This window comes from Lissotriton helveticus, chromosome 6 (genome assembly GCF_964261635.1).
Source record: "Lissotriton helveticus chromosome 6, aLisHel1.1, whole genome shotgun sequence".
In the NCBI taxonomy this organism is placed as follows: domain Eukaryota; kingdom Metazoa; phylum Chordata; class Amphibia; order Caudata; family Salamandridae; genus Lissotriton; species Lissotriton helveticus.
In genome coordinates, this window is record NC_136067.1 from 810,148,936 (window position 1) to 810,174,694 (window position 25,759).

Genomic DNA, 25,759 nt, shown 5'->3' on the forward strand with positions numbered 1-25,759 from the left:
ACGCAATGCCATCAGTTCTGCGCGTTGGAATTTCCAAGGCGGCACTCGCTCGGAGACGCTTTTCGTCGCGAGTGGAGTTGCGGTCTGTTGTACGCCTTTCCGCCTATACCACTTCTGCCCAGAGTGCTGAAGAAGATCACGCGCGACCGGGCCCAAGTCTTCCTTGTGGCTCCGGACTGGGCATGAAGGTACTGGTATCCAGAGCTACTCAGTATGTCAGTCGATCCCCCGGTTCGTCTGCCTCTTCAGGAGGACCTTCTGTCGTAGCAGCAGGGGACGGTCCTCCACCCAAACCTGTCCAGTCTCCACCTCCATGCTTGGATATTGAGCGGCGACAGTTGAGGCCATTTGACTTGCCTCCTGAAGTCTGTAATGTCATTCTGGCAGCCAGGCGTCCCTTCACAAAATCGGTATACGCCTGCAGGTGGAATAAATTTGTGGCATGGTGCACAGCAAAGGCTGTGGATCCACTTTCTGCCCCTCTTTCTGAGGTTCTTCTCTCCCTTCTTTCTCTTGCCCAGCAGGGCTCTGCTCTTGGCACTATCAAGGGCTACCTTTCTGCCCTTTCAGCCTTTCTAAGGCTGCCTGATCAACCTTCTTTGTTCAAGTCCCCTATTGTAAATCGTTTTCTGAAGGGCATCACACACATGTTCCCTCCTGTTCCGTTTGTGATGCCTCAGTGTGACTTGAACCTTGTTCTTACATTTCTGATGTGCGCTCACTTTGAGCCACTTCACAACTGCCCTCTCCGCCTTCTTACTCTGAAGACTGCTTTCCTGGTTGCCATCACCTCTGCCAGGAGAGTGAGTGAGCTCCAGGCTCGTTCATCTAAACCCCCTTTCCTTTCTGTCCATCCGGACAAGGTTGTGTTGCGGACTAGGCCATCTTTCCTGCCCAAGGTTGTCACGGCCTTCCACATCGGGCAGTCTATCACCTTGCCCACCTTCTTTCCGCCGCCGCATCCCTCTAAAGAGGAAGAGCAGCTCCAAAACGTGCGCTCTCTTACTATCTGGATCGCACACGCCACTTCCGGGTGGTTGACCAACTCTTTGTTGGTTACGTGGGCGCTAAGAAGGGAAAGGCGGTGCACAAGCGGACCATCTCTCGGTGGATCATCTTGTGTATCCAGGCATGTTACTCCTTGGCTAAAAAGGAGCCCCCTGTTGGATTGCGGGCTCATTCCACTCGGGCCACGGCGACTACAACTGCCCTGGGCCGGGGAGTGCCCTTGCAGGACATTTGCCAGGCAGCTACGTGGGCCTCGCTGCACACGTTTGCAAGACACTATTGCCTGGACAGTCAAGTCCGGAGGGATGGCTTCTTTGGCCGTTCCGTCCTCCAGGACTTTCTGGTGTGATTATTGGTTCGCAGACCCACCACCGGGGTTGGTATTGCTGGGGTATCTATTCTAAGGTAAGGAATCTATCACTAACGTGTCTCTTTCAGATGCACAAGTTACTACTTGTGTAACAATATATATGTAAGAGACATTAGTTAGTGATAGATTCCTTACCGACCCACCCATCCTCCCCGTTCTGCGAACCGATATCTAGGGTTAAGGTCATCCCCTTCAGGGCCCTCGTTTCAATGGCACTAGTGTTGGTTTTTAACATGGCTCTGCGTTTCTGGCGCGGAAAAGCTGTGTCTAAGAACTGACATCAGCACGCGGAGGTGGCGTCTATGTACTCCGACGACGTCATCACGGCGCCCACGACGCCGACGACGGACGCGGAGCCGCAGACGACGCCTACCGACGCGCAAGGGTACTGCTACGCAAAAATTTCCGGATCCAGTCTGACGCCTGGGGATGTTCTAAGGTAAGGAATCTATCACTAACTAATGTCTCTTACAGATATATCGTTGCACAAGTAGTAACTTGTGCTCTTAGATCATTCAAAGATGAGTTGGGTGTTATCAGTACAGCCATGAATATTTTTAGGCTCCTACTCGGTCTTGCAGAAGGTTGACATGCGTATTAAGGAGCATGAGTGACAAGCTTCACCCATACTCTTGAGTGTCAGGCTTTCATGTAGAAAAGATTTAAACTACCTCTCCCCGAGCTTCCCACCACATCCCTCAATCTGTTTGTAAAGATATTGTGGTCTAGGTTGTTAAAGGCTGCCAGCAGATTCAGAGACATAAGCCAACACAACTACTCTCGCGAGGAGGTCAAAATAGAGGATAGTATGTTGTTTTATGCCCGATTATCATACATAGAAACTATCGTCTGTCATAAATATCATGTCCTAAATATCGTTGACAGAAATAGCTGTCAGTGGTTAGTTCACACACACACACACAGTCCGAGACAATGAGAGGAAAGGATAGAGAGATATACTGGTGCCACTTGTCTACTTCTTTGGAGCGACAAAAAGGTTGGCAGTCCTAGAGGATGTGAATCTTCATTACAGAGAAACATACAGTTATCAGGTGAGTAATTACAGACGTGTAACTAATTCATCAAATCAGTCTTAGTCATTGCTTACTGAACTCCGAGGTGGGTTGCACTATTGTCACTCTCACGCTGACCAGAATGCAGGCATGGTCCCTAAGGATGAATATGTAAACAGCAAGACGCCAGCCTAACACTGTTAACACGAGGAAACCAGAAAAGGGGGAAAACTAGAAAAGTGAGTGAATCTGAATACACTATCCAACTAGCCAAATCCGAAAGCTATAAAACACACCAGAAAGTTGACATGCAACTTCTGAATGCTTACATCAGTCTTAATTACTTAGGTCAGACAACATTCAAACTATGATATACTGAGTCTACACTCCTTACTTCTATTCTTGACTGTCTCAGTTTACTGCTCCTGATTCAATAGATTCCCAGTCTATTCTTGTTTCTTTCTCTCCCACTAAGATTTTGGTTTCTATGGTGATTGGATGCGGTGTGTCCCTCCATTGCTGATTTCATACAATAATATTGCAGCACATGCAGGACTATTTTCTCTTCCTCTCTGTCTCTCTACCCTGTTTCTACTTTCTCCTATAGGCCCCCAACTCTTTTAATTATCTATTAGCTTTTGTCCTCCGTTGCACTCACTGTCACCCACTGCTTTATTGATGGGTCGCCATCTTTAAATGGATTTGAATCCATTCCAAGATGGCTGCCAGTCTATGCATGCATGATAGGCATTTTAGATTTTTTTGTACGATAAATCACTCAGACATGCATATAGGCATTTTAGATTTTTTGTACGATAAATCACTCAGACGGCTGCTGCACATGTTCTGAACTACGGGGTGGGGGTGGAGAGTATTGGCAAAGCCAATAGGTCTCACAGTCTAGGCCTGTTGATTTTTTTAATGCTTGTTTCAGCAGCGTGCACTCAAGCCTTCTTTATCTCTGTTGGTGTATACCCTGTTATAAATTAGCTATATGCCTCTTGTGGAATTCTCGGGCAAGATATTTCATGTACTATTTTATTAACTTTGGTGGGCAAAGGTCCATTGCATTTCCAGCTCCAGGCTTGTCCCCAAAAGAAAAGCATTTGCTTTGTTAGCTGCAGATCTTTATATTAAGGTGTGCGTGCCTGCATTTTAGGAAGGCAACGTAATGTTATGTTCTTTTTTTCTGTCAGGTATATCTACACCGTGTATCTGATGAGTGACAGCTATCTCGGCATGGACCAGCAGTATGACATCCGTCTGGATATCATGCCAGCCAGCATTTCAGCACAAGTCAACACTGAAGTCACGGACGCTCTTAGTAACCTGTCAGTGAAGTAAAGGAAGCTGAGTAATCCATAGGAAGCATTCTGGAAGCAGGTCAATTCTGTCATCCTGGATGCCTGAAAACTTAAAGTGTGCTTGGAGAAATGAACTTCCAACATAGGCACTCCAAGGAAACCACGTCTTCTGCGTTACCTCCAGTGACACCGCGATAGCCACATTGGCCTTACAACATGATGCCTTTCTGGATCTCGTCATGTCAATGTCACATGTGTTTGCAATGCTAAACATGTATTTTTCAAGATGGAATTGTGCAATTATTTTATATATTTCAGTTGTGTATAATTGAGGCAAATAATTCTAATTAAACCGTTGTTAATCAAACGGTATATATATGATCTCTTTAGAGGTGTATTTATGACCTGTAAAAATGGCAAAAGCAATCCTTTAAAACAAACTGCTAGAAAGACGAAGACAACTATTAAATTGTACAATAACATGTTTGTGTGATGAAAAGATTTACGTAGGCAGAGAATGAATGTTTTGATGAAATTGCTGATTACATGTCTACGAAATGATGTTCTTTCTCCAAATAGGGTACCCTTCCAGCGAAGGCACTGCAGCGATTAATTGATATGTTTACAAATTTGTAATGTGTAGTGCTAACCACGAGCTGTGTATTCAGCAGTGCCAAAGGGAGAAGACCAACAATAGGAGACTGTCTGGTAACGAAGGAGAATAAAATCTTTTCTCAAGGGCTTTAAATAATGGTAATAGATTCAAAATAACTGTAATGCTTCTGAGATAAAGTGAACGTTTAAACCCTAAAGCAGGGCTTGAATGCTGAGGACGCTTTACTTCAGTCCAGCCACTTTTATAACACATTCTGATGAGCAGTCAGAATACTTAACCCCCAGGCTACAGATGGTGCAAAATGCGGCTGTGAGGCTAATCCATAGGGTCCCTTTTCGCCAGCACATTTCCCCACACTTCAGACAGCTTCACTGGCTCCTGGTGGCCAGGAGGATTGAGTTTAAGGCACTCACCCTCGCTTTGCGAGCCATCCATGGCCAAGGCCCAGGCTACCTCAGGTTGAGACTATATCGTCTGGAGCAGACCTTGAGATCTAATCAGCAGCGTATCCTCAATATCCCACGTTTTGTAAAAATGCGTCAAGGAGGCAGGTCCTTCACAGTAAGGACTGCGAAACTTTGGAACGCTTTGCCTAGCCACCTGCATATGTTAGAAACGGAACATGAGTTCAGAAAGGCCATAAAAACCTGGCTCTTTAGGCAGAGGGGGTAGTATCTTGAGCTTCTCAATCGATCTAGTCTGTTTTTCTTAGCACCAGGACACCTCTGTAGAGGTAGCCGCATGCCTAATAAATGGCCATTGTTTGATGATTGACTTAACTGGGTCCGTTAAATTTGTCTTCTTGTGCTTACATTGAAAATGCTGATAACCCAAAATATATTTGACTCCTTACAGGGTGGGATTGTGTTTGCAAGCACTTCTGAATTTCAAGCAAGGTATTTTTGTGTCATTCAGATTGTAGTAAAGCCTGTCTGGGTGAAAACATTGTTTGAATTTTCATAAAATCTGCTACTAACTTTGCTTTGAACAGTTCAAAGAATAGTTTTCTGCAATGCAAGCCTTCTCTAGGGCTACAACTTGGCATCATTCTCTAAGGACACTAGCATCATAATTAGTGTGGGAGACACTTTCCACTGATATTTAAGGAAACCCAAAATACTGATCTTTCACTTTCCCTCTCTGCCTGGACTTACTTACGGTCATTGTTAGCCAGTTGCAGTGTCAACAATCTTTGTTTCCCTGCATTGTTTTCAAATGGAAAGTGTAGAATTGAGGGTATGCTTCTTCCAAATCTGGATTATAACAATTTCTACATGAAAAATGATTTATTTACTTTGAGTTCATGTGTTGCATATATTCTGAGAGATAAGTATATGTGTAATAGTGGGCATTTCACATGGATTTAATTAAATTGTTAAATGAAGTGCTACCATAACTGACTGCACAGACTGAGTCATCAGTCCATTATTGAGTCACCTACTCGCATTCATCTAGGAAATTGAAATGTATATAAAATAATGCCAGTGCACACATTTTGTATGTTGCTGTCCATGGTTTCTAAATGTCTTTTTATTCCATTCACATACTTGTTTTGTATTTTAATTTTAAAAAGTGGGGTGTGGGTCGCACCCTCACAAGTTGGTCGCAACTCTGCCTTTCTTCCTTGTAGTTGCAGAACAAGTGCTATGTTCTCAGAGTGGGGTGACCCTATGAACTGTAAGGGGATGGGAGGTGACCTGAACTCTGATATCCATAGTGAATCACTCCTGTGGTTCCCTGTCCGAACTCAAGTAAAGAGTGGAGAAGAAGCAGATCAGCTTGAGGTTGAAGTGTAAAGTCCTTCCGGAGGTTGTTTGGTTTGCAGCCAGTGACAGTCAGCAGAGCTCTGAGAAGAACCAGGGTTCCTTAGTTTTAGTGAAGTGCCCAGTGGTGGATGAGATGTCCAGAGGATGGTGGGGCAGATGGGAAATTTACAAAATAAAATTAAATTAAAACCACTTATCTGCAAGCACAACATCCTCCTCGATGATCTTCTTTCCTCCAGGCAGGAAGACATGCAGGCTCCAAACTCCCAAGCCAATCCTGGCGCGCCTCTCACCAGTATGAGAGCAGAGCCAGGATTGGTGGGAGCGACCTCTGTCAGCACTCAGAAGAGCACTAGAGGCTTCTGCTTTCTTTCTCTAACCCAGCTGTCTTAAGACAGCTGAGTTCGAGAGGGTTAAAGTGCGCATGTGTGGCTGGCCGTCGCAAGACTGCTGGCCAAAATGACATGCGCACTTTAAACCTAAAGTGTTCTGCTCTCTCTGTTGCTGCCTGTCAGCAGCAGCCCAGCCCCATCCTGATGCTCCGTTTGGGACGAGGTGACGAAAAATAAAATGGTAATGAATTAACTTTATTACCATTTTATTTTTCGTCTCTGGGGGCATTTCAGTGGGGTGAACGGAAGAGCTGCCCCTGGATGTGCCTGACTCGAGTTCTGTGCCACACTCTGTGGCATACCTAGGACTCCCATAGCGGACATAACCAAGTGGTAGCCGGTGGTGATTCCACTCTAACCTTTAAAGGGAAGTCTTGCAGCACATCCGATGTATGCAGCAACTTAATTTTCCCAGTGGCATAGATGTAATAATAAAATGTTCTGCTGGTGTATGTATTGCGTTGACATGCTCCGTATGAAGGATAGTCTTTCAGCACACAGAGCCAAAGAAGTGCATTGCAGGTTGGGTGGCTGCACATCCCCAGATGTCAGGATACTCAGCCTGGCCCTGAAATGACTCACTGGAAAGTATACACTTGAAAGAAGATTGCAGAAAGGACAGTGATGATATTATCACTCCAGTACACCACAAATATTTATTGAGGTCTAAGGAAACAAGCCAAATAAAATAGATGTCGTTCTTGAAGAGAGTTATGCTGCCACAGGGGCAAACTTAATGAGGTTGAGGACAAAGACAAAAGAATGAAAGGAAGGTGGACTCAGATAAGAAGTGTGGGGTGCACATGTCAGAAAGCAACACCTTACCACCCTACTGGGGCCTTTGAAAAGTCTAGATGATAGGGGAGATCCACAAACATTTACTGCACAGACCATCACTTTGGTGCTTAGCCTAAGTTCAGTCGCTGTACACAATTGTGCTGAAAAGTGCAAAGAATAAACAATACATTATGAGGACCTGGTCCAAAGGAAAGAGGAGATACTATTTTCTCCAGTATTGGGGTGTCTTTCATAGATTCACATGCCTGAATCATTCCCCGTCGTCGGAGTCCCACGGTACATAAAAAAGCAATAATATGTATATAAGAAAACCAAAACCCTTGGTAATACCAACCAGGAAGTAAAGTAGCCCTAAGCAACAATGGAAAAAACTTCCTCACTCATGACTATCCTAGTCATTTTGTATAGACCAAACTACAGCCAATCAGGTGCCAGCACCCACTAGAATGCTCTCCCCAGAGACTCAGGCTCTCAGATTTTCTACCACATGTCGTGTGAAAGGGAGTCTCCCTGAGCTCTGCTCAGTACTTCTCAACTTGACTGGTTTTTCTCCTATTTTTGGAATGTCTTCTTCAAAATCTCTCTTCAGACTATGGGAGTCTTGTGGGAAGCTTGGGCTTTTTAAAGAAGATCCCCACAAAAAGTGCAGTTATTGCCTATATCCAGACCATGAGGTAAAGGATTGTAAGATCTGCAGGACCTTTCCTCAGAAGACCCTCAGAGACAGAGAAGGTCGTCTTCTACTATGGTTGCAGAAGATTAAGGACCAGGATGATCCTCTATCTGAGGTATGAAGTTTGGCTTCGGGGTCTTCTATAACTTCCAGAAAGAGAAAGATTGAGGAAGAGGTATCTTCTCCTGGGGCTAAGGTGTTGAGAAAAGCTAAGGATTCTAGCTTGCCTTCCTCTTCTATGGCAAAAGAGGCTTCTCCACCTTCTAAATCTTGACCTAAAACGCCCCCGAGAAAGTCTGTTAAGTCTTTGCCATCTAAAAGACTGTCAGAGAAAAAATTACCTCAGAAAAAGACCTCGTCGATGGAGCAGCCGTCGACGGGTGCCGTCTACAGTATTTCCTCCACGTCGAATGTTACTTTCTCTTCGCCAGAGCCTCAGATGGTGATGTCGTCGGCCTCTTCACCGTCGACGATGGTTTTGGTTTCAGTGAGACCCATACCGTCGACGAAGATTCAACCTTCAAGCGTCGACGTTCCATCGTCGTCGAAGTTAAAGATGATATCGTCGACGAGTACAACGTCGACGAAGATTAGCCCGTCGGCGAAAGTCATCCCGTCGACGGGTCCCTCGTCGACGAAAGCAGCTTTGCCGTCGACGACCACACTGTCGATGAGAAGTCCATCGTCGTCGAAGATTCCACCGTCGTCGTCAAATTCCTCGTCGACAAAAGTTCTACCGTCGTCGACCGCTTCGTTGTCGACGAAGTCAACATCGTCGTCAAAGGCTTTGTCGACGAAACTGACCTCGACGTTGACAACATCATCAACATTGAAATCCCTGTCGATGAAGCATGCAATAGCTCCGTCGACGATACCGTCAACGGTGGGTTCGTCGACGCCTCTTCTGTCATCATGTACGGATCTGCAGGTTTGGTCCGCTGCTCCGCCTGCTGCCTCTTTTATTTCACCGTCAACGGGGGCTTCATTATTACAAAGGAGAGGCTCTACTCTACCGCCTCTTTCACCCCTAAAGTTGCCTGAACAGCTTCTGGATTCAGAGGAAGATGACAATCAGGAGCAATCTGATGAGGACGACCGTTTCCGAGCGGCCAGAAGTCCGTCAGAACTATTAATAAAGACGCAGGAAGATGATCACGAAGAGGAAGAGTTTGTGCCTGCACCAATTGCTCAAGCCCCTGCAGCAGTACCAACAGCACAGATGCCATTAGACCTTCTTACAAATTTACAATACATGTTAAATGACTATTACCGCCGGTTCCTTCCGTCTGAGTCGGCAGCTCGCTTCCGGCGACACCCATGACTCAAGCACCTGCCTCAGCCTTGAGAGTCCCAAGACAGTCTCCTTTGACACCAGTACCTGAGGTACAATCTTCTAATCCACCTTCTCCAGCACAATCCCACCATACGTGTGACACCACTGATGACGACAGAGAGGAAGGAGAGGTGGACGACCAATCAGTAATGTCGGGGTGGGATAATTATCGGACGCAGACCCCATCTCCTACTGCTCCTCATACGGCGGACTCTCCACCTGTTGATATTGGAGGATTCCATCTAGTAATGGAAAGAGCAACAAAAAGGTTTCAGATTTCTATGGAAGCTAAACAGCAGGATTGTTTTTATATGACTTTAAGGATCAGCCACACAAGCAGGTGAGGACAATCCCGATAATAGATTTCATTTGGAAGGAGGGCCTGAAGGTCATGTCCACTCCAGATTCTTTACCAGCAGTCTTACCTCGAATTGACAAAAAGTACAAGGCGCCCATTACATCACCTGCATGCCTTATCGGACAAGCTAAGACAGAGTCCATTGTCACTCATGCGGCACAGAATAAAGCCAGAAACCCGTCCTCACAAGTGACCGCCCCACCTGACAGAGATGGAAGACGTCTCGACTCCATTGGTAAAAAGGTATCAACAATTGCTGCGACTACTATCCGAGCAGCAAATTCCCTAGCAATGCTAGGGAGATATGATAGACAGATGTGGTCAGACATATCTCCATATCTCGAAAAGCTTCCGGAACCGGAGAAGTCAGAAGCAAAGAAGGTGTTACATGAAGGGGAGTGCGTCTCTGCAGAGATGATTGGCGCAGCTGTGGATGTGCAACCACAGGCTTCTGACAGTTGGCGGGCGCGGCAGTCTTAAGGAGACAAGGTTGGCTGAAGTCAACCTCCTTCCGGCAAGAAGTCCAAGCAAGGATAATAGATATGCCTTACGATGGAGAATATCTATTTGGCCAGCACATTGAAGAGGCCTTGCAGGCCATAAACAAAGATACAGACACCGCAAGGTCGCTGGGAAACCTGCAATTTCGCAAATCGTCCTTTCATGGTGCCAAAGGATGTGGGTACTATTCAAATAGAGGAGGATATTCTCAGCAGCGCTCGTACCATTCATCACAAGGGAATCTGCGATATCAACCGTATAAACAACAGACATACAGACAGCGAAGCAACAACTTTTCGCAAGGAAAAAGAAAATCCTGCCAGTACCAAAGTCAAAAGTTGGAGGAAGAATATCCCATTACTTATCGAATTGGTCCAAGATTACTACGGACAAGTGGGTCCTGGATATAGTAGCCAGAGGACACTCTTTAGAATTTGTAAAAATCCCTTCACATTCACCTCCAAAAGGTCCACCACCAGCTCACCTCAAGGAGCTTCTGTCCCAAATAAATATAATGATTCAGAAAGGTGCAATCGAGAAGGTTCCTCAATTACTAAGAGAAAGAGGTTTCTATTCAGGTTCTTCCTCATACGAAAGAAAACAGGAGAGTGGCACCCCATTCTCGACCTACGTGCCCTCAAGAAATACCTCAAGAAGATGTCCTTCCGGATGTTAACACGTCAAGAAATCCTCCAGCTTCTTTTCCAAGGCGATCACATGGCTACCCTAGATCTTCAAGATGCCTACTTTCATGTGCCCATTCTCCCCAGGCACAGGAAATTCCTGAGATTCAGAGTGGCTGGCAGGGACTTTCAATTCAAGGTTCTCCCTTTTGGGCTTCGTTCAGCGCCCGAGTATTCACGAAGGTATTAGCCCCAGTGGCGGCACATCTTCGCTTGGAAGGCATTCAAATCGTCCTGTATTTAGACGATTGCCTTATCAAGGCCAGTTCTCTAGGAGCAGCAAGAGTACATGTCTAAAGATGCCTCTCGCTCTTTCAGTCTCTGGGTCTTTCAATCAATTTAAAGAAATCCCATCTTGTTCTGTCGCAAAGGATATTGTTTTTTGGGGCAACATTAGACACTTGCCTCACCCAAGCCTTTGTCTCAAAAGAAAGACAACTCAAGATTTGTAAGATGGCCCTCAACTTACGTCAAAAAGAGTACGTTTCAGTACAAATGTACAAGTCATTCCTAGGGATGCTTTCATCCTGCATCCCTCATACCCAACTGCCGTCTCCGGATGAGACCTTTCCAAGAAGAACTCAGTCTACAATGGGTTCAAGTGTCCGGGGCATTCGACGACAGGATCGCCATAACCCACAGTATGAAAAGGCTTTTCTATGGTGGACCCGAAAAGAGAATCTGCAGAAAGGGCGTTCATTCCTAACGGAGATACCAAGTTACACCATCACCACGTACGCTTCCCTGGAAGGATGGGGGCACACCTACAGGGAATGACCGTCAATGGGAAATGGAATGCACATCAAAAGAAGTGGCACATCAACCTTCTAGAGTTGAGAGCAATTTTTCTGGCCCTCAAATCTTTTCAAACGGTAATACACAGATCCACAGTTTTAATCAGAACAGACAATACAACAAGTATGCATTACTTGAACAAACAAGGGGGCACAAGATCGGCTCTTCTTTCTCAGGAGGCCCAGGAGATTTGGAGTTGGGCTCTAGATCACAGGATAAATCTGTCAGCAACAAACGTTCCGGGGATGTCCAATGTCCTCGCCGATTCTCTCAGCAGAGCGACAGCGACAAATCACGAATGGGAACTTCATCAGCCGACTCTAAACAGAGTTTTTCAGAAGTGGGGTCATCCCGACCTGGACTTATTTGCGACAAAGCAGAACCACAAATGCCCATACTCTGCAAGTTGGATTCCCCACAAGGATTCATGCGGAGAAGCAATTTTGATGAATTGGTCTCAGTATTTGCATACGCTTTTCTGCCGATTCCTTTGGTTCCCAGGGTCATCCGGAAAATGAAACAGCAGCCATGCCGCCTCATCCTCATCGCGCCCAGGTGGCCTCGCCAGTATTGGTTCACCGAGCTCCTACTTCTCTCGGAGTGCAATCCCATACAACTTCAAGCACTACCAAATCTTCTAACAATGCAGGAGGGTCAAATTTGTCATCCGGACCCAGCTTCCTTGAAATTAGCAGCTTGGCTCCTCAACACGTTGAATTCGCCCATTTAAATATCCCAGAAGATTGTAAAGAGGTTTTAGCCAACGCTCGAGCGCCTGCTACTATTAAGACTTACAAACTTAAATTGAAAAGGTTTTGTGCCTGGTGTCTCGTGGCCAACTTACATCCACTCCATGCGAAACCAGAAAATATCTTAGTGTTCTTTCTTCAATTGGCTAAGTCTGGCTTGTCTCATTCCACATTGAAGGTGTTTTTAGCGGCCATTTCCAGATTCTGTCAAGATGGCTCTAATTCTTTGTATTCCACTAGAATAATTCAGCAATTCTTCAAAGGACTTTTTCGAATGTTCCCGCCTGTTCGGCATCCACCTCCTTCCTGGTACTTGAATGTTTACTCTCTCAGCTCATGCGTCACCCCTTTGAGCCTATTCATAAAGTGGATCTCAAATTGCTTTCCTGGAAGGTTTCTCTCCTAGCTCTAACATCGGCACGTAGAGTCAGTGACATTCAAGCATTCACCATCAAAGCTCCGTTTTTACAGTTCACTTCAAATTCGGTGGTGCTACGTACCAATCCAAGCTACATGCCTAAAGTTCCATCCGACTTTCACCTTAATGAGCCGGTCCTTTTAAAGACATTCTTTCCTAATCCACAAACGAGAGCGGAGAAGGCCTTGCATTCCCTGGACATCAGGAGATGTCTTACATTTTACCTCCAACGAACTGCTACATTGCGTAAAACAGACCAGCTCTTTGTAGCATACAGAAGGATACGCTGTATCTAAGCAGACGATAGGCCGTTGGGTGTCCTCAGCAATTAGTCTCTGTCACCAACAAGCAGGAAGACCATTGTAGTCATTGCCAAGAGCGCATTCTACGAGAGCGGTCTCCTCCTCAACAGCCCACTTCGCTGGAGTGCCTCTTCATCATATCTGAAGAGCGGCAACCTGGACCAGCACGCATACCTTCACCAAGCACTATTGCTTGGATGCTGCCAGCGATGCAGATACTTCAGTGGGACGTGCAGTGCTTCGCAATCTTTTTAAATAAGATGAGCCTCTGTTCTCCCTCCTCTATGCTCTTCTAGACGCTTATGTTTCATGTAATATTGTTTGCAAAATGTACATATGCATAGGAATTCAAAAAAGTGTCTATGAGCAGGATGGTGTGTACTGCTATTTACTCCGATTCAGGCATGTGAATCTATGAAAGACACCCCAATACTGGAGAAGAACAATAGTTACTTACCTGTAATCTGTGGTTCTCCAGTATTGGTGTCCTTCATAGATTCACATGCACCCGCCCACCTCCCCTCAGAGGCTCCTCAGGCGATATTATTACTTTCACTCCTGTGCGAGAAAATCTGAGAGCCTGAGTCTCTGGGGAGAGCATTCTAGTGGGTGCTGGCGCCTGATTGGCTGTAGTTTGGTCTATACAAAATGACTAGGATAGTCATGAGTGTGGAAGTTTTTTCCATTGTAGCTTAGGGCTACTTTACTTCCTGGTTGGTATTACCAAGGGTTTTGGTTTTCTTATATACAAATTATTGCTTTTTTATGTACCGTGGGACTCCCACTCCGACGACGAAGAATGATTCTGGCATGTGAATCTATGAAAGACACCAATACTGGAGAACCACAGATTACAGGTAAGTAACTATTGTTCTTATCCGTTGGGTTCTCTGACGAGGGAAACTTGGAGTCCATTCTAGAGGTGGGGTTTGCGCATTAGGAGGAGAATACAATGTTTTCCTTAAATATGCATGAGCAGTATGAAGAAAATAATGAGCATCATTTTTATGAGGTAATGGAGCAAGGGGTCGTGTGGGCCTATTCCGTTTTGATTTAATAGAAAGAATGTGAATAGGTTTTTTGGAACACTGACAGAGGAAACAGAGTGGGCCTATTTACCAGAGAAAGTAAATGAAGAACTGAATGGAGGAATTGTGTGATTTGTTTGTTGCTGGGAGATTTTGAAGTTTGTGTTTCCTATTTATATTAACAGTCTGACACCCTGCAATGGTTGGAGAAGGTGAGATGGTCGAAGAAGCTCAAATTAGGTGATAGCCAGTAGCCTCACATATTTAAGCTATAAATGGTGTGCCTAATGGTATTTACAGTTCTCATTATCAACACTAGCCAACACATCCCTGTTTTTCAATGTAAAGTAGACTCTTAAGATGAGAGCACAAAAGTGTTACTTCTTTAATTGTGGAGTCTTTTATTTAAACCTCTTTGTTTATGAGTTTTTTTCATTGGGTTTTGAAAAAGAAGAAAGATGGAAAATTAAAAAGAAAACAAAGTAGATATATCGCCCGTGACCTTCCCACTCACTGTTGGTACATAAACAGTGCTTGAGAGACTGAATCTCTACCTTTCAACCCTGTCTTCTGTTTAGATTTTTTTGTCAAAGTTCTGAAGCGGAGTTCGTCCCCACATATGGATGTTCCTCAAAATTCTTCATAAACATTTCATATGAGTGCATTTAAACAAAGGCATGTTTAAGATCTCAAATAGCCTTGTTTGTACAAAAACTGCATAATGCACTTGCAATATTATTAACGTTTTCGAGCTAAACTGCATGCAAGTGTGTTAAACAAACTTCAGAGCCGTTTTTGTTCCAGCTTAACCTCTTTATCACCTGTCATACATTTCCTTTGCTTTACTCCGATTGGTACGGTAGTCACTGATTGATTTGCCCATGCACAAAACTAAAATCAGTTCTAATTTGTTTGCCAAAAAGTATAGAAGTATATTCACAGTGATCACTAAGCATTTTGGAAGCTATTTAAAAGATGCAGTGACACATCCACAAGAAGCATTTTTCTCCCCACAGATGTGTGAAAATGTGTCTTCTGAACACAGATCCTGTTAGAAAGTTTACTATTAATTTGGCAAGAGGGTTCTATTGCAACCTCAATAAACACATCCTGGTTGGATCGCAGCACTGTGTCAGAGAAACTCTTCTCAATCACTGGTAGCTGCGACACAAGCATCGGGCAGTTCCTCAGAGAAACGTTTGTTAAGTTCGAGCAGTACAAACAATTTTAAGGTCATGATAATAATATAAAATTGCCACGCTACTTTAGAAACATAGGTCATATTTTATTAATCAAAAAGACACCAAAATGCTCAAATTTGATCAGGGCAACCAGAGCTATGATTTTTAACATTGTAAGGCAAAAAGTGCCAAGAAAAAAGAAAGTGCCATAAAAATCTTCAGCTTGAGGTTGTCGGAGCCTAAGTGTGATATCAGGCCGACCATGATGGAAGCGGGAGGCGGGTAAATCAAGCAGCAGGCCACACCAGTCTAATGCATTACCATAGGACTTGGTCTACTTTTCGGAATTCGTAATCTTCAAGGTCCTCTGTCAGGGCCAGAACTGGTTATCTCCTCTGCTGGAGTTGAAGCCATAAAGTCTGGGATGACCCTGGAATTGAATGGTAACACTTCCTGCCAGTCCCATTTGGAATCTCCAAGTCAGCGGAAGAACTATGTGGGTGCTGCTCTTTGTTCTATCATCTGTATCTGTCCTGTTCTAAGATCGTAAATCCCTGCCTGTTTACAACATCCCTGCCTTCGTGGGCCTGGATGTTTAGCAATTGTCCTCCAGGAGAAGAGTTAGCATCCAGCCAATAATGACTAACCCCCAGATTCATCATTGTCCCGTTTTGCGAGTCCTTAATAGCGATTATTAAGGAATCGCTATTAAGGACTTGCAAAACGGGATTCATGTAGAAATCGCAATTTTATTTGCGATTTCTACAGCTTCCTTATTTGCGATTAGCAAATTGCTAATCGCAAATAAGGAATGACTCCCCATTCATTCCTATGGGCCCAAAGGCCCATGGGAATGAATGGGGAATCATTCCTTATTTGCGATTAGCAATTTGCTAATCGCAAATAAGGATGCGATTTCAAGGGTGCCAGGGGTGTCCAAAGGACACCCTGTAGCACCCCTGAAATGTAAATGTAGACTGATGTTGCGCACACACATGTCCAAAGGACATGTTTGTGTGTAACATCCAACTTAGAAAAATGCACTAAAGTGCATTTTTCTAAGTTTTCGCTATTTACCACGAAGTCAGACTTCGCGGTAAATAGCGGCTAAAAATAGCGAATTCGCAATTCAGAAATGGATCATGAATTGCATTTAAGGAATCTCAAATAGAGATTCCTTAAATGCAATTCCTCTCAATTTAGCGATATCACAATTTGCGATTTTTGCATTTGGGATGATGTATGTATGTATTGCAATCTTATATAGCGCAACACTGTCACCCAGAGGGTATCCTGGCGCTTTGACAGAACATAGCTGACACACACTCACAGGGATCACACTACTCTTGGAAATAAGTAGGTCTTTAAATTTCTCTTAAAAGATGGAAATTCGCCCTGACTCCTCAATGGTAGCGGGAGAGAATTCCAGAGTCTAGCAGCGGAAAAGCTGAAAGAGTGACCTCCCATCCTTGACTTCTGAAACCTGGGAACCGTTACCAGGCATGCAGAAGAAGAGCGCAGGGTTCGAGGAGTAGAATACCAGGAGAAAAGATTCTGCAGCAGAGCAGGTCCCTGTCCATGCAAGGCTTTAAAAACCAAACACGATGCCTTAAAAAGAATCCGTTGCTGGACAGGCAGCCAATGAAGATCAAGCATCGCTGAGGTGGAGGAGGCAGTGCGCGGACGGGAGAGAGCCAACTTGGCTGCCATATTTTGTATGCGTTGCAACTTACCAACCAAGGTTTTAGGTGCTCCCAGAAGCAGTGCATTGCAGTAATCCAACCTGCTTAAAATAATCCCCCGCACGACTTCAGGTCTAGCCTGTACTAGGAGCATAGGAAGGACTTTGCGTAGCATACGAAGCAGCATCATACATGTGGCTACGGTCTAATTGGCGAAGGCATCCAGTTGTAAATTTGGGCCAAACATGACCCCCAAGTTACGAGCAGACTCCGCTGCCGTCACTGCCCCCAAGAAGGAGGAGGGCCAAAAGCCCTCTGGCAAGGAGCGTGGGATACCAAAGGAACTTATCAATTGAATTAGGGGGCGGAGGTACAGGTTGAATAGTATTGGGCTGATGGCGGAGCCCTGGGGCACCCCCTGCCCTACTTTCCGAACACCTGATCTAAAAGGCGGCAATGCCACCACCTGCTGCCTATTGTGAAGGTACGAAACTAGCCAGTCCCATGCCAGCCCTGTTACCCCACCCTCCTCCAGTCTCCTAATGAGGGTAGAGTGGCTGACCGTGTCGAACGCGGCCGACATGTCGAGCAGCACTAAAAAGGCTGCCCGACCAGTGTCGACCCGCGAACGAAGTTTGTCCAACACGACCACCAGTGCCGACTCGGTGCCATGCGCTGGCCGGAAACCGAACTGGGCCACGTCTAAACAGATGTTATCTTCTAGGAATCTGGACAGAGACTGGGTAACCAACTTCTACATGATCTTAACCAGAAAAGGGAGCAATGAAATAGGCCTTTAGTTCGCCGAGCAGGTGGGGTCTAGTGTGGACTTCTTCAGGAGGGGGGACACCACCGCTAGCTTCCAACACTCGGGAACCAAAGCGGTTTCAAAAGACTGGAGACAGATGGAATACAGAGGGCGAAAGAGTTCCTTATGGAAAAGTTTCCAGAACTTGTGAGGAAGAGGATTCATAGGGGAGCCCGAAGACACAGTCTGCGCCAGTCTACAGAAATCATCGAAATGTGGGACAGAAAAGCAGCTCAGCTGAGGCTGGTCAGACATATCTTCCGGGCCACCTGGAGTAGATGTAAAAGCCGGAGGAACCAAGGACTGAGAGTCAGGCACTCAAGATGGTGGCTATCTTGTCTTCAAATGCAGCTGCCAGAGAGTCGCATAGAGCCTGAGAGGCCGGGATGTTATTCATGGTGCATGCAGGCCGAGAGAGGTCGCTAACAATCCTGAACAGAGTCTGTGACTTGTTTGTCGCCTGATTCAGTGTTTCCTCGAGATAGGTAGCCTTTGCACACTTAATCTGTGCTTTATATTCCATCAAAGCGAGCTTAAAGATGGCTTTTGCCGGGTCTAAGTAATGCTTCCTCCAAGCCCTTTCTGCCCGCTTCCATCGCTGCTTCAGCTGCAGGAGATCGTTAGAGTACCAGGGCTTACCTCGTTTCTGTCTGTCCCTTGACCTACAGAATGGAGCCACCTTGTCCAGAGAGTTCGAGATTTGCTGACACAGACTGGCATAGCTTTCTTCAGCATTGGCCCCCAACACGTACTCACCAGGAAGTAGAGTTGGCAGAGCCGGGTTTTTAAAAAAGTTTAGACCATGGTCTGCCCACTTTGGTAGGCTTCGACCCTGCAACATTCGAAGAGTCCGCCGGTAGGTAGAGAGAGAAGGAGACAAGTGCATGGTCCGTCCAACACTGGGGGATTACATCATTCACCGACACCTGCATAGTATCCGCAAAGACTAGATCCAAAATATGGCCCCTCAGGTGAGTTGTGGAAAGTACCAACTGCTGCAGCTGTATATTGCTGCAGGCCTGGCATAGATCGCAATATGCAGTATGTAAAGGCCCGTTCGGCCACAGATTAAAATCTCCCAAGATTAGTAGCCTGGTATGGGAATTAGAGAGATTATAGATGAGATCGATAAGTTCAGACAGAGTTGATACTGTGTTACCCGGTGGTCTGTAACAAAGAACCCCAGATTGTAATACTCCTTTCAGTCCTTTAAAGGAGAAACCCATCAGTTTGAAGCCCTGCACCTCCTTAATCTCCAACTGAGTAAGGGCTAAAGTCTCTCTAAAAATAAAACCTATTCCTCCACCTCTATTCTTCAGGCGGGGAGTATGCCTAATTTTGTAGCCCTATGGACATGCCAGTCCCAGTTCTACATCGCTATCTGCCCGCGTCCAAGTCTCCGTAAGAAAGAGCACATCCAGCCTAAGAGAATCCCAAATGCAAAAATTGCGCTTGCAAAGGGCCAGATTCTGAGAAACGAGTTTTCGTTGATGAATCTGCCTGTAATATCCTTCTGGAGTAGGGCTGGGAGGCAAACTCGTTCTAAACTGGTTTTCTATGAGGCAGCACAAAATGCACTTTCTTAAAGTTACATTTCCTCCGAAGTTACCAAAAGTATATTTTCACCATAGCATTAGATTTTTGCAACTCAGTTAAAAATAACTTTTAAACCTCAATCTAGCATTTTCTAAAGCAGAACTCTGAAACAATAATTATATTGACAGCTACATCTGTCCTTATAAAATTTACCTACATATTGAAAACAGGTTTTGGATAATTTTTGCTTTAAATGGCATACTATTCCCAATGTGTAGTATGCCACATTTTTATATATTAAACACCCAGTCCTATAAGTTTACAGTGCACACTTTAGGAGATATACAAATGTATTCCTGTAGTGCTGTTAAACTGCAGACCATCCAGAGCACAATGGGGCATTTCAACACCATATATTTTTATCATGTATATGGGCGGTGTAAATGCACCCTGCAGCCCTATATGACATTTAAGTTCATTGCCACTGGTTAAACTTCCGCAGCAACTCAAAATGGCCTCACTGGAAAGATTAAGGACACCAATTGAGTGAAACAGTTTTGCAAGACAGTTGTAGGGACAGGGCACATTCATGATGACAGTGTCACAGTGTCATCATACCAGGAAATAGAGGGTCTAGAAAAATCTAGGGTGACCATGTTGAAAAAACTACTTTGCTGCAGGTCCCAAATCATGAGAGGGATTTGATTGGAGGAAGACTAGGATTGTAGCACAAGTGCTGTGCACACCTTCTACTCTACAGGCCATTAGCTAGTGTGTGGCAAGTAAGCAGAGAGGCATTGGGCTTCTGTTATCATCAGGTAGCCCTCCAATGACACAGGTAATGGACTTTACCTCTGGACTAATTCATGGAAGTGTAAATGATTACAGTCCCGCCCCCAGGCAGTAGTGCGAATGTACTCCTGTACAAAAGTGCTCATGGTTTACGTGAAGGTTGCTTTGTTGGGCCCTGCAAAGCTGGAAGGGGGCATATTAGTACTTTGTTTGCTTTGTACTTTCCCCACACGAACAGCACTTGTGGCTGTGCCCATCTGCTTGCTTTGTACCATCTTCTAAGCAGTAAAGGTTGTGCACACCAGTGTTCATTTTTCTACGATGAGGGATGTGACCACATTTGCCATTACCAAATGGACATTTTGTTCAGTGAGTCAGGAGTTTGGGGTGTGCTTAAGTAGTAGGGGTTGCCAGTGCTTATGCACATCAGATTTTGCATGTAAGCATTTAATTTATCTCATGCCTAATTTCATTCTGAAAATTTGAACAAACAAATGTTACCCATTTTTACCCATCAGCACTATGTCTACATAGGACTTTCACATTATGCTTTGTGTGTTTTATTAACAATACAGGGTTGGGGGGAGGAGGAGCCTAGCACGGGACCAAGATGCCCGCGTGATCGTGTAGCTCCGTGAGACCCGCTCCTCCGTTCGTCTATCCTGTTACATATCCTGATACCCGAGGACAGTTTTCGATGGGGGAATAGTATTGCTGCGTCCTGGTGAAATTGCGGCTTGAAGGGTGCATTTCTACCCCCTCAATTCATTGTCCAATGTTTTGGGCCTTCCCGTCGCTGAGGCGGCGGACTATGGTGTCAGAGGTGGCTGGGACCTAATGTGACAACAGCGGCAGTGTCTACCGGAAGTGGTGCCCCCTCCTGGACCCACTCCTTGGGCTGGCCTTTAGCGGCGGGGCGCCTCTGATGTGACTTTCCTCAGCCTGATACGACTGCCCGTGGCTCGGTCCCTGGGGCTACGTGGACGTGTGAAGAGTTGTCGGAGGTGTATCCTAGCACATCGATCGCCTGGTTGCCTGAAGCTGCGGAGGTCGCCCATTATGGCAGCTAGATCGGACTCAGAGAAATCTTCTGTCAGGGGTGGCAGGGTCCAGAGATCTGTCCAGTCCAATAAATTGGACAGGTATACTCTCCCCAAAGGGTCCCCAGGCGACCAGAAACAACTTCCAGTTCCCGGGACCACCTCGCCGAGTGCCGGCTCCGAGCCTTCTTTACAGGACATAATGGAGGTTGTCACCAGAATTGAGACATCTATGGTGACTAGAATGGATGCGCTCGACACCAAATTGGATTCGGTTAAGGTTGACTTTAACCTTTTGCGCACGGATCACGCTAAGACTAGCGAAAAAGTTAAATCCCTCGACATCCGAACTTCGAGCCTGGTCGATGATACCGCCGAGCTACAGAGAGAAGTCCGGGCATTACAGGCGGCGCGGGAGAAAACCAGAAGGCTCCTTGACAATTATGAGGGTCGCAATTGTCGCAACAACGTTCGCATATTGGGTGTTCCCGAAAATGCTGAGTCACGCACGCCTGATCTCTTCGTTGAGGACCTGATTCTCAATCACCTGAAACCTAAGGGCCTCAGCAAGTTCTTCACGGTGGAAAGAGCGCATAGAGTGCCAGGCGGACCGCCGAAAGTGGGTGCGCTGCCTAGGCCCATGATTGCGAGAGTTTTGAACTTTCGGGACCGTGACGCCATTCTGCAGGCCTCGCGGACGGATGGCCCGATACGATATGAAAACGTCACTGTGTCCTTCTTCCCGGACTTCACGCACGCGGTACAGAAGATGCACCAGAGCTTCCTCCAAGTCAAGCGGAGGTTGAGAGACAAAGGGATTAAATATTCTATGTTATATCCTGCTAAGCTGCGAGTCGAAGCGAACGAGCGAACTTGGTTTTTTGACAATGCGGAGGTGGCATCGGACTGGTTGGACACTGTTCGACCTGATGACACTGGAGAACAACGACAAGACACTGAGGATGGTCGGCAGGGCCCAGAATGAGAGACTCCTATTTTGATTGTTTACTCGATTTTAGCTTGTGGGGGGAGGAGGGGGGGGTGGCCTTTCTTTAACGTGTATTGGAATTGATTTGGACTGTATTGTTTGTTCCTTGGGACGGCTATGTTTGGGGGTTGGGTTATGGGCTGCACGGTAGGCGCCTACTCTTCCTACTTTTAGTAACCATTGTTGGGCGGGGCGACAGACACACTGCGAGTTGGGGTTGGGGCGTAGTCCAGATGCAGGGGTGCAGGGAGGGGGGAGGTCTTCTGAGTTGGGGAGGAGGGTTGTTCGTTGGCTTTTGTTTTCAGTTTCGTTTCATATTGCATTGGGTGTTGAATGATGTGCGCGTGCGTGAGGGAGTGGGGTGAATGTCTAGCTCTACTCTGGGATCGGGGATTCGGGTGCTGAGTTGGAACGTAAATGGTTTGGGAGACAAAATCAAGAGGGGCATGGTCAGCCAATTTATCAAGCGTCACTCACCGGATGTGGTACTTCTCCAGGAGACTCACCTCGTAGGCAATCGCTGTATGGCCCTTCATAGAGGGGGCTATAAATTAATTGCACATGCCGGATTTACGACAGGTTCACGGGGTGTTGGGATCTTAGTGAGGAGGGCCCTTCTGTTTGATGTGCAGGCTATATGGTCGGACCAGAGGGGTAGATATGTGGGAGTGTCTGGGAGGATCGGGGGTAAAGTGGTTACTTTCCTTTCTATTTATGTTCCCCCGGCCCTGCAATCTGACACTTTTAAGGATCTTGCTAATATCTTCCTCTCGCTCCCACTTGGCCTTCCGATCTTGGGTGGTGACTTCAATACTGTGTTGGATGGCAACCTAGACCGTGTCCCGCCGAGGATGCTTCCCCCGGCCCGTCAGTGGCTTTCTGAGTTTCTGGACTCTCTGGGTCTGGTCGACGTTTGGCGTCTTTTAAATCCTACACTTAGGAGTTATACCCATCTCTCGGCTGCACACGGTTCTATGTCACGACTTGACTACATCATGTTGCCCGCTGCAATGGTTGATACTGTGCGGGAGGCACGTCACCTGGGTAGAGGTATATCCGATCATTCCCCAGTTTGGGTCCGAGTGGAGATGGGGCAGCCTATGGTAGGTAGAATTGCACCCATTAATGCCTGGCCTCTTCGGGACCCTGTTATTAAGAAGGAATTGTGTGGTGCTACCGAGCGTTATTTCCAGCACAATCGGGGAACAGTGGAATCGGCCCAGACTTTGTGGGAGGCTTATAAGGTGGTCTTGCGTGGTGAGGCGTTGTCTCTCATTGCTGGTAAGAAAAAAAGGCGCTTGGCGGACATCACTGCTGCTGAAACGGAGATCATCTGCTTGGAAAAGCGAGCCGCAGCTGACGCAACTGTTGAGAACCGGCATCAGCTGCGTCTCAAACAAGATGAGTACCATGGGTTGTCTAGAGAGTCGGCTGTAACGCAGCATTATGAGGTCCAGAGTAGAATCTACGAACATGGCGATAGGGCTGGTAAGCTTATAGCTTGGCTGGAGCGGGGAGATCGCGCGTCTCGGTTGGTCCCTGAGCTTGAAGGTGATGGTCCTGATACTTTGACAGACCCTCAGTTGATTGCTGACTCCTTTGGTTCCTATTACAAGAATGTCTATTCTTCGTCGGATGTACACGATGATCTTGAGCACGCTGAGATGATTCGGGATATAATTATGCCTAAATTGTCTGATGATGACCGGAAATATATGGATTCCGCGATTACTGATGAGGAAATTGGGGGAGCCATTAGGAGCATTAATTCAGGGAAAGCTACGGGTTCCAATGGTATTCCCATTGAACTCTATAAATTGAATGCTCAGAAAATAGCACCGCATTTGAGAGCCATGTTTCTTAAAAGTAGGATAGTCGGCATCCTCCCTTATGATCAGCGTATCGCCAATATTGTTGTGATTCATAAGCCGGGTAAGCCCCGTGCCTCCCCCTCTTCTTATCGGCCTATCTCGCTGCTCAATGTAGAGCCCAAGATATTGGCCAAATTGCTGGCGATCAGGTTGGTCAAGGTGATCTCTACTTTGGTACACCCGGATCAGTCGGGCTTTATGCCACGCCGTAACACCGCACTCAATCTTCGACGTTTGCATGGCGTTTTAGGTAGAGCCCGTGACTTGTCGCAACCTGCCGTATTGGTGTCTCTCGATGCCACCATGGCCTTTGACCGAATTGAATGGTCGTATCTATTTGCCGTGTTGGAGAAATTGGGCTTCGGGCCCGAATTTATTGGATGGATACGTTTGCTCTATGCTGGTACTTTGGCCCGCGTGATAGTGAACAATTGTCAATCCTGTGATTTTGAATTAGAGAGGGGGACGCGGCAGGGATATCCACTGTCACCCCTTCTGTTTGCGTTGGCGATAGAGCCCCTGGCGGCTTGGATCAGATGGGAAAGGGTAGTACGTGGCTTGCGGTGGTCCCTTGAGTGGGAGGATAAGATTTCTCTCTATGCTGATCATGTGCTTCTTTATCTCTCCACGCCTAGGTCCTCGTTGGATGTCTTTCTCGATATTCTCAGAGTGTTCGGTGAGTTCTCGGGCTTTGCTATTAATTGGTCTAAGTCAGTGATGTTGGTATTGTCCGGTGACCCGCCGGTGGTCCCGCAGAACTGCCCTCTTCAGGTGACTGCCAAAGGTTTTGTGTATCTGGGTATCTATATTTCTTTGGACGCCAAGACTAGGTATGCTGAGAATTTGCTACCACCGCTGGTTAGATTGCGCGCTGATGTTGAGCGTTGTAGGGCCTTGCCCTTGTCGCTTTTGGGCAGGTCGGTTCTTTTCAAGATGTTAGCTCTTCCGCGATTTCTGTACATTCTCCAAAATTCCATGGACCCGGTGCCTACCAAATACTTGAAGGAAGTTGAGGCGCTCCAGAGACTCCTCCTCTGGGGAGGTAGACCCCGTATTGCCTACGCTAAGCTCACTCTGGCCTGGTATGACGGCGGTATCGGTCTTCCCGATTTGAAAAAATATTATTGGGCCTCCCAGTTAGCAGCTATTAATCAGATAGTTTATGGCCTGCCGGGAGACCCCGGGTACGCTATGGATCGTAGCCAGTCCCCTGGGGGAGACCTTCTTCGGGCTCTGTATAATCGGCCGGGGCGATTTTCTCTTACGGGTCCCACCTCGCACGCAATAAGAGTTTGGCATGCGGTTAATAGGAACCTGGGCTGGGAAGGGAGACTGACCCTCGCGACCCCTCTTTTTAGCTCAGCCAAACTGGGTAACTTGTGGACCACCAAAGGCTTTGACAAGTGGGAGTTGATTGGACTTAGTCAAATAAAAGATATCTGGGGGAAGGGGGAGGTACTGACTTTTGAGGCACTTCAGGGGAGTCACCACCTTCACGCCAAGGAACACTTCCGCTATTTACAAGTCAGGCATGCCCTTTTGTCCCATATTTCGTTGGGAGACTCCCTCCCCGATGCCTCTCCCCTTGAAGATCGTGTGTTGGATGAGCATTTACCTGTAAAAACCATTTCCCTGATTTATCGTAAGCTGATTAATCACATGGATGACCCACTGAGGTCTCTCAGGGAGGCTTGGATTGCGGATGGGTTAGAGATGGATGATGAGGACTGGGTTGAGGTGGTCTCCTCCCCCAA

The 25,759-nt window shown here is 46.4% G+C and overlaps 1 protein-coding gene across 1 annotated transcript in view; it reads left to right on the plus strand.

Moving 5' to 3' along the window:
- The window catches only part of ASCC3 (activating signal cointegrator 1 complex subunit 3), a 2,002,173-nt gene extending 1,996,369 nt beyond the window's left edge, over positions 1-5,804 (plus strand). Inside the window, exon 42 of the mRNA XM_078648375.1 lies at positions 3,588-5,804. Coding sequence (XP_078504501.1) covers positions 3,588-3,735 — 148 coding nt within the window. The 3' untranslated portion in view covers positions 3,736-5,804. The remainder of the gene's footprint in view (positions 1-3,587) is intronic.
- The last annotated feature ends 19,955 nt before the right edge of the window (positions 5,805-25,759 follow it).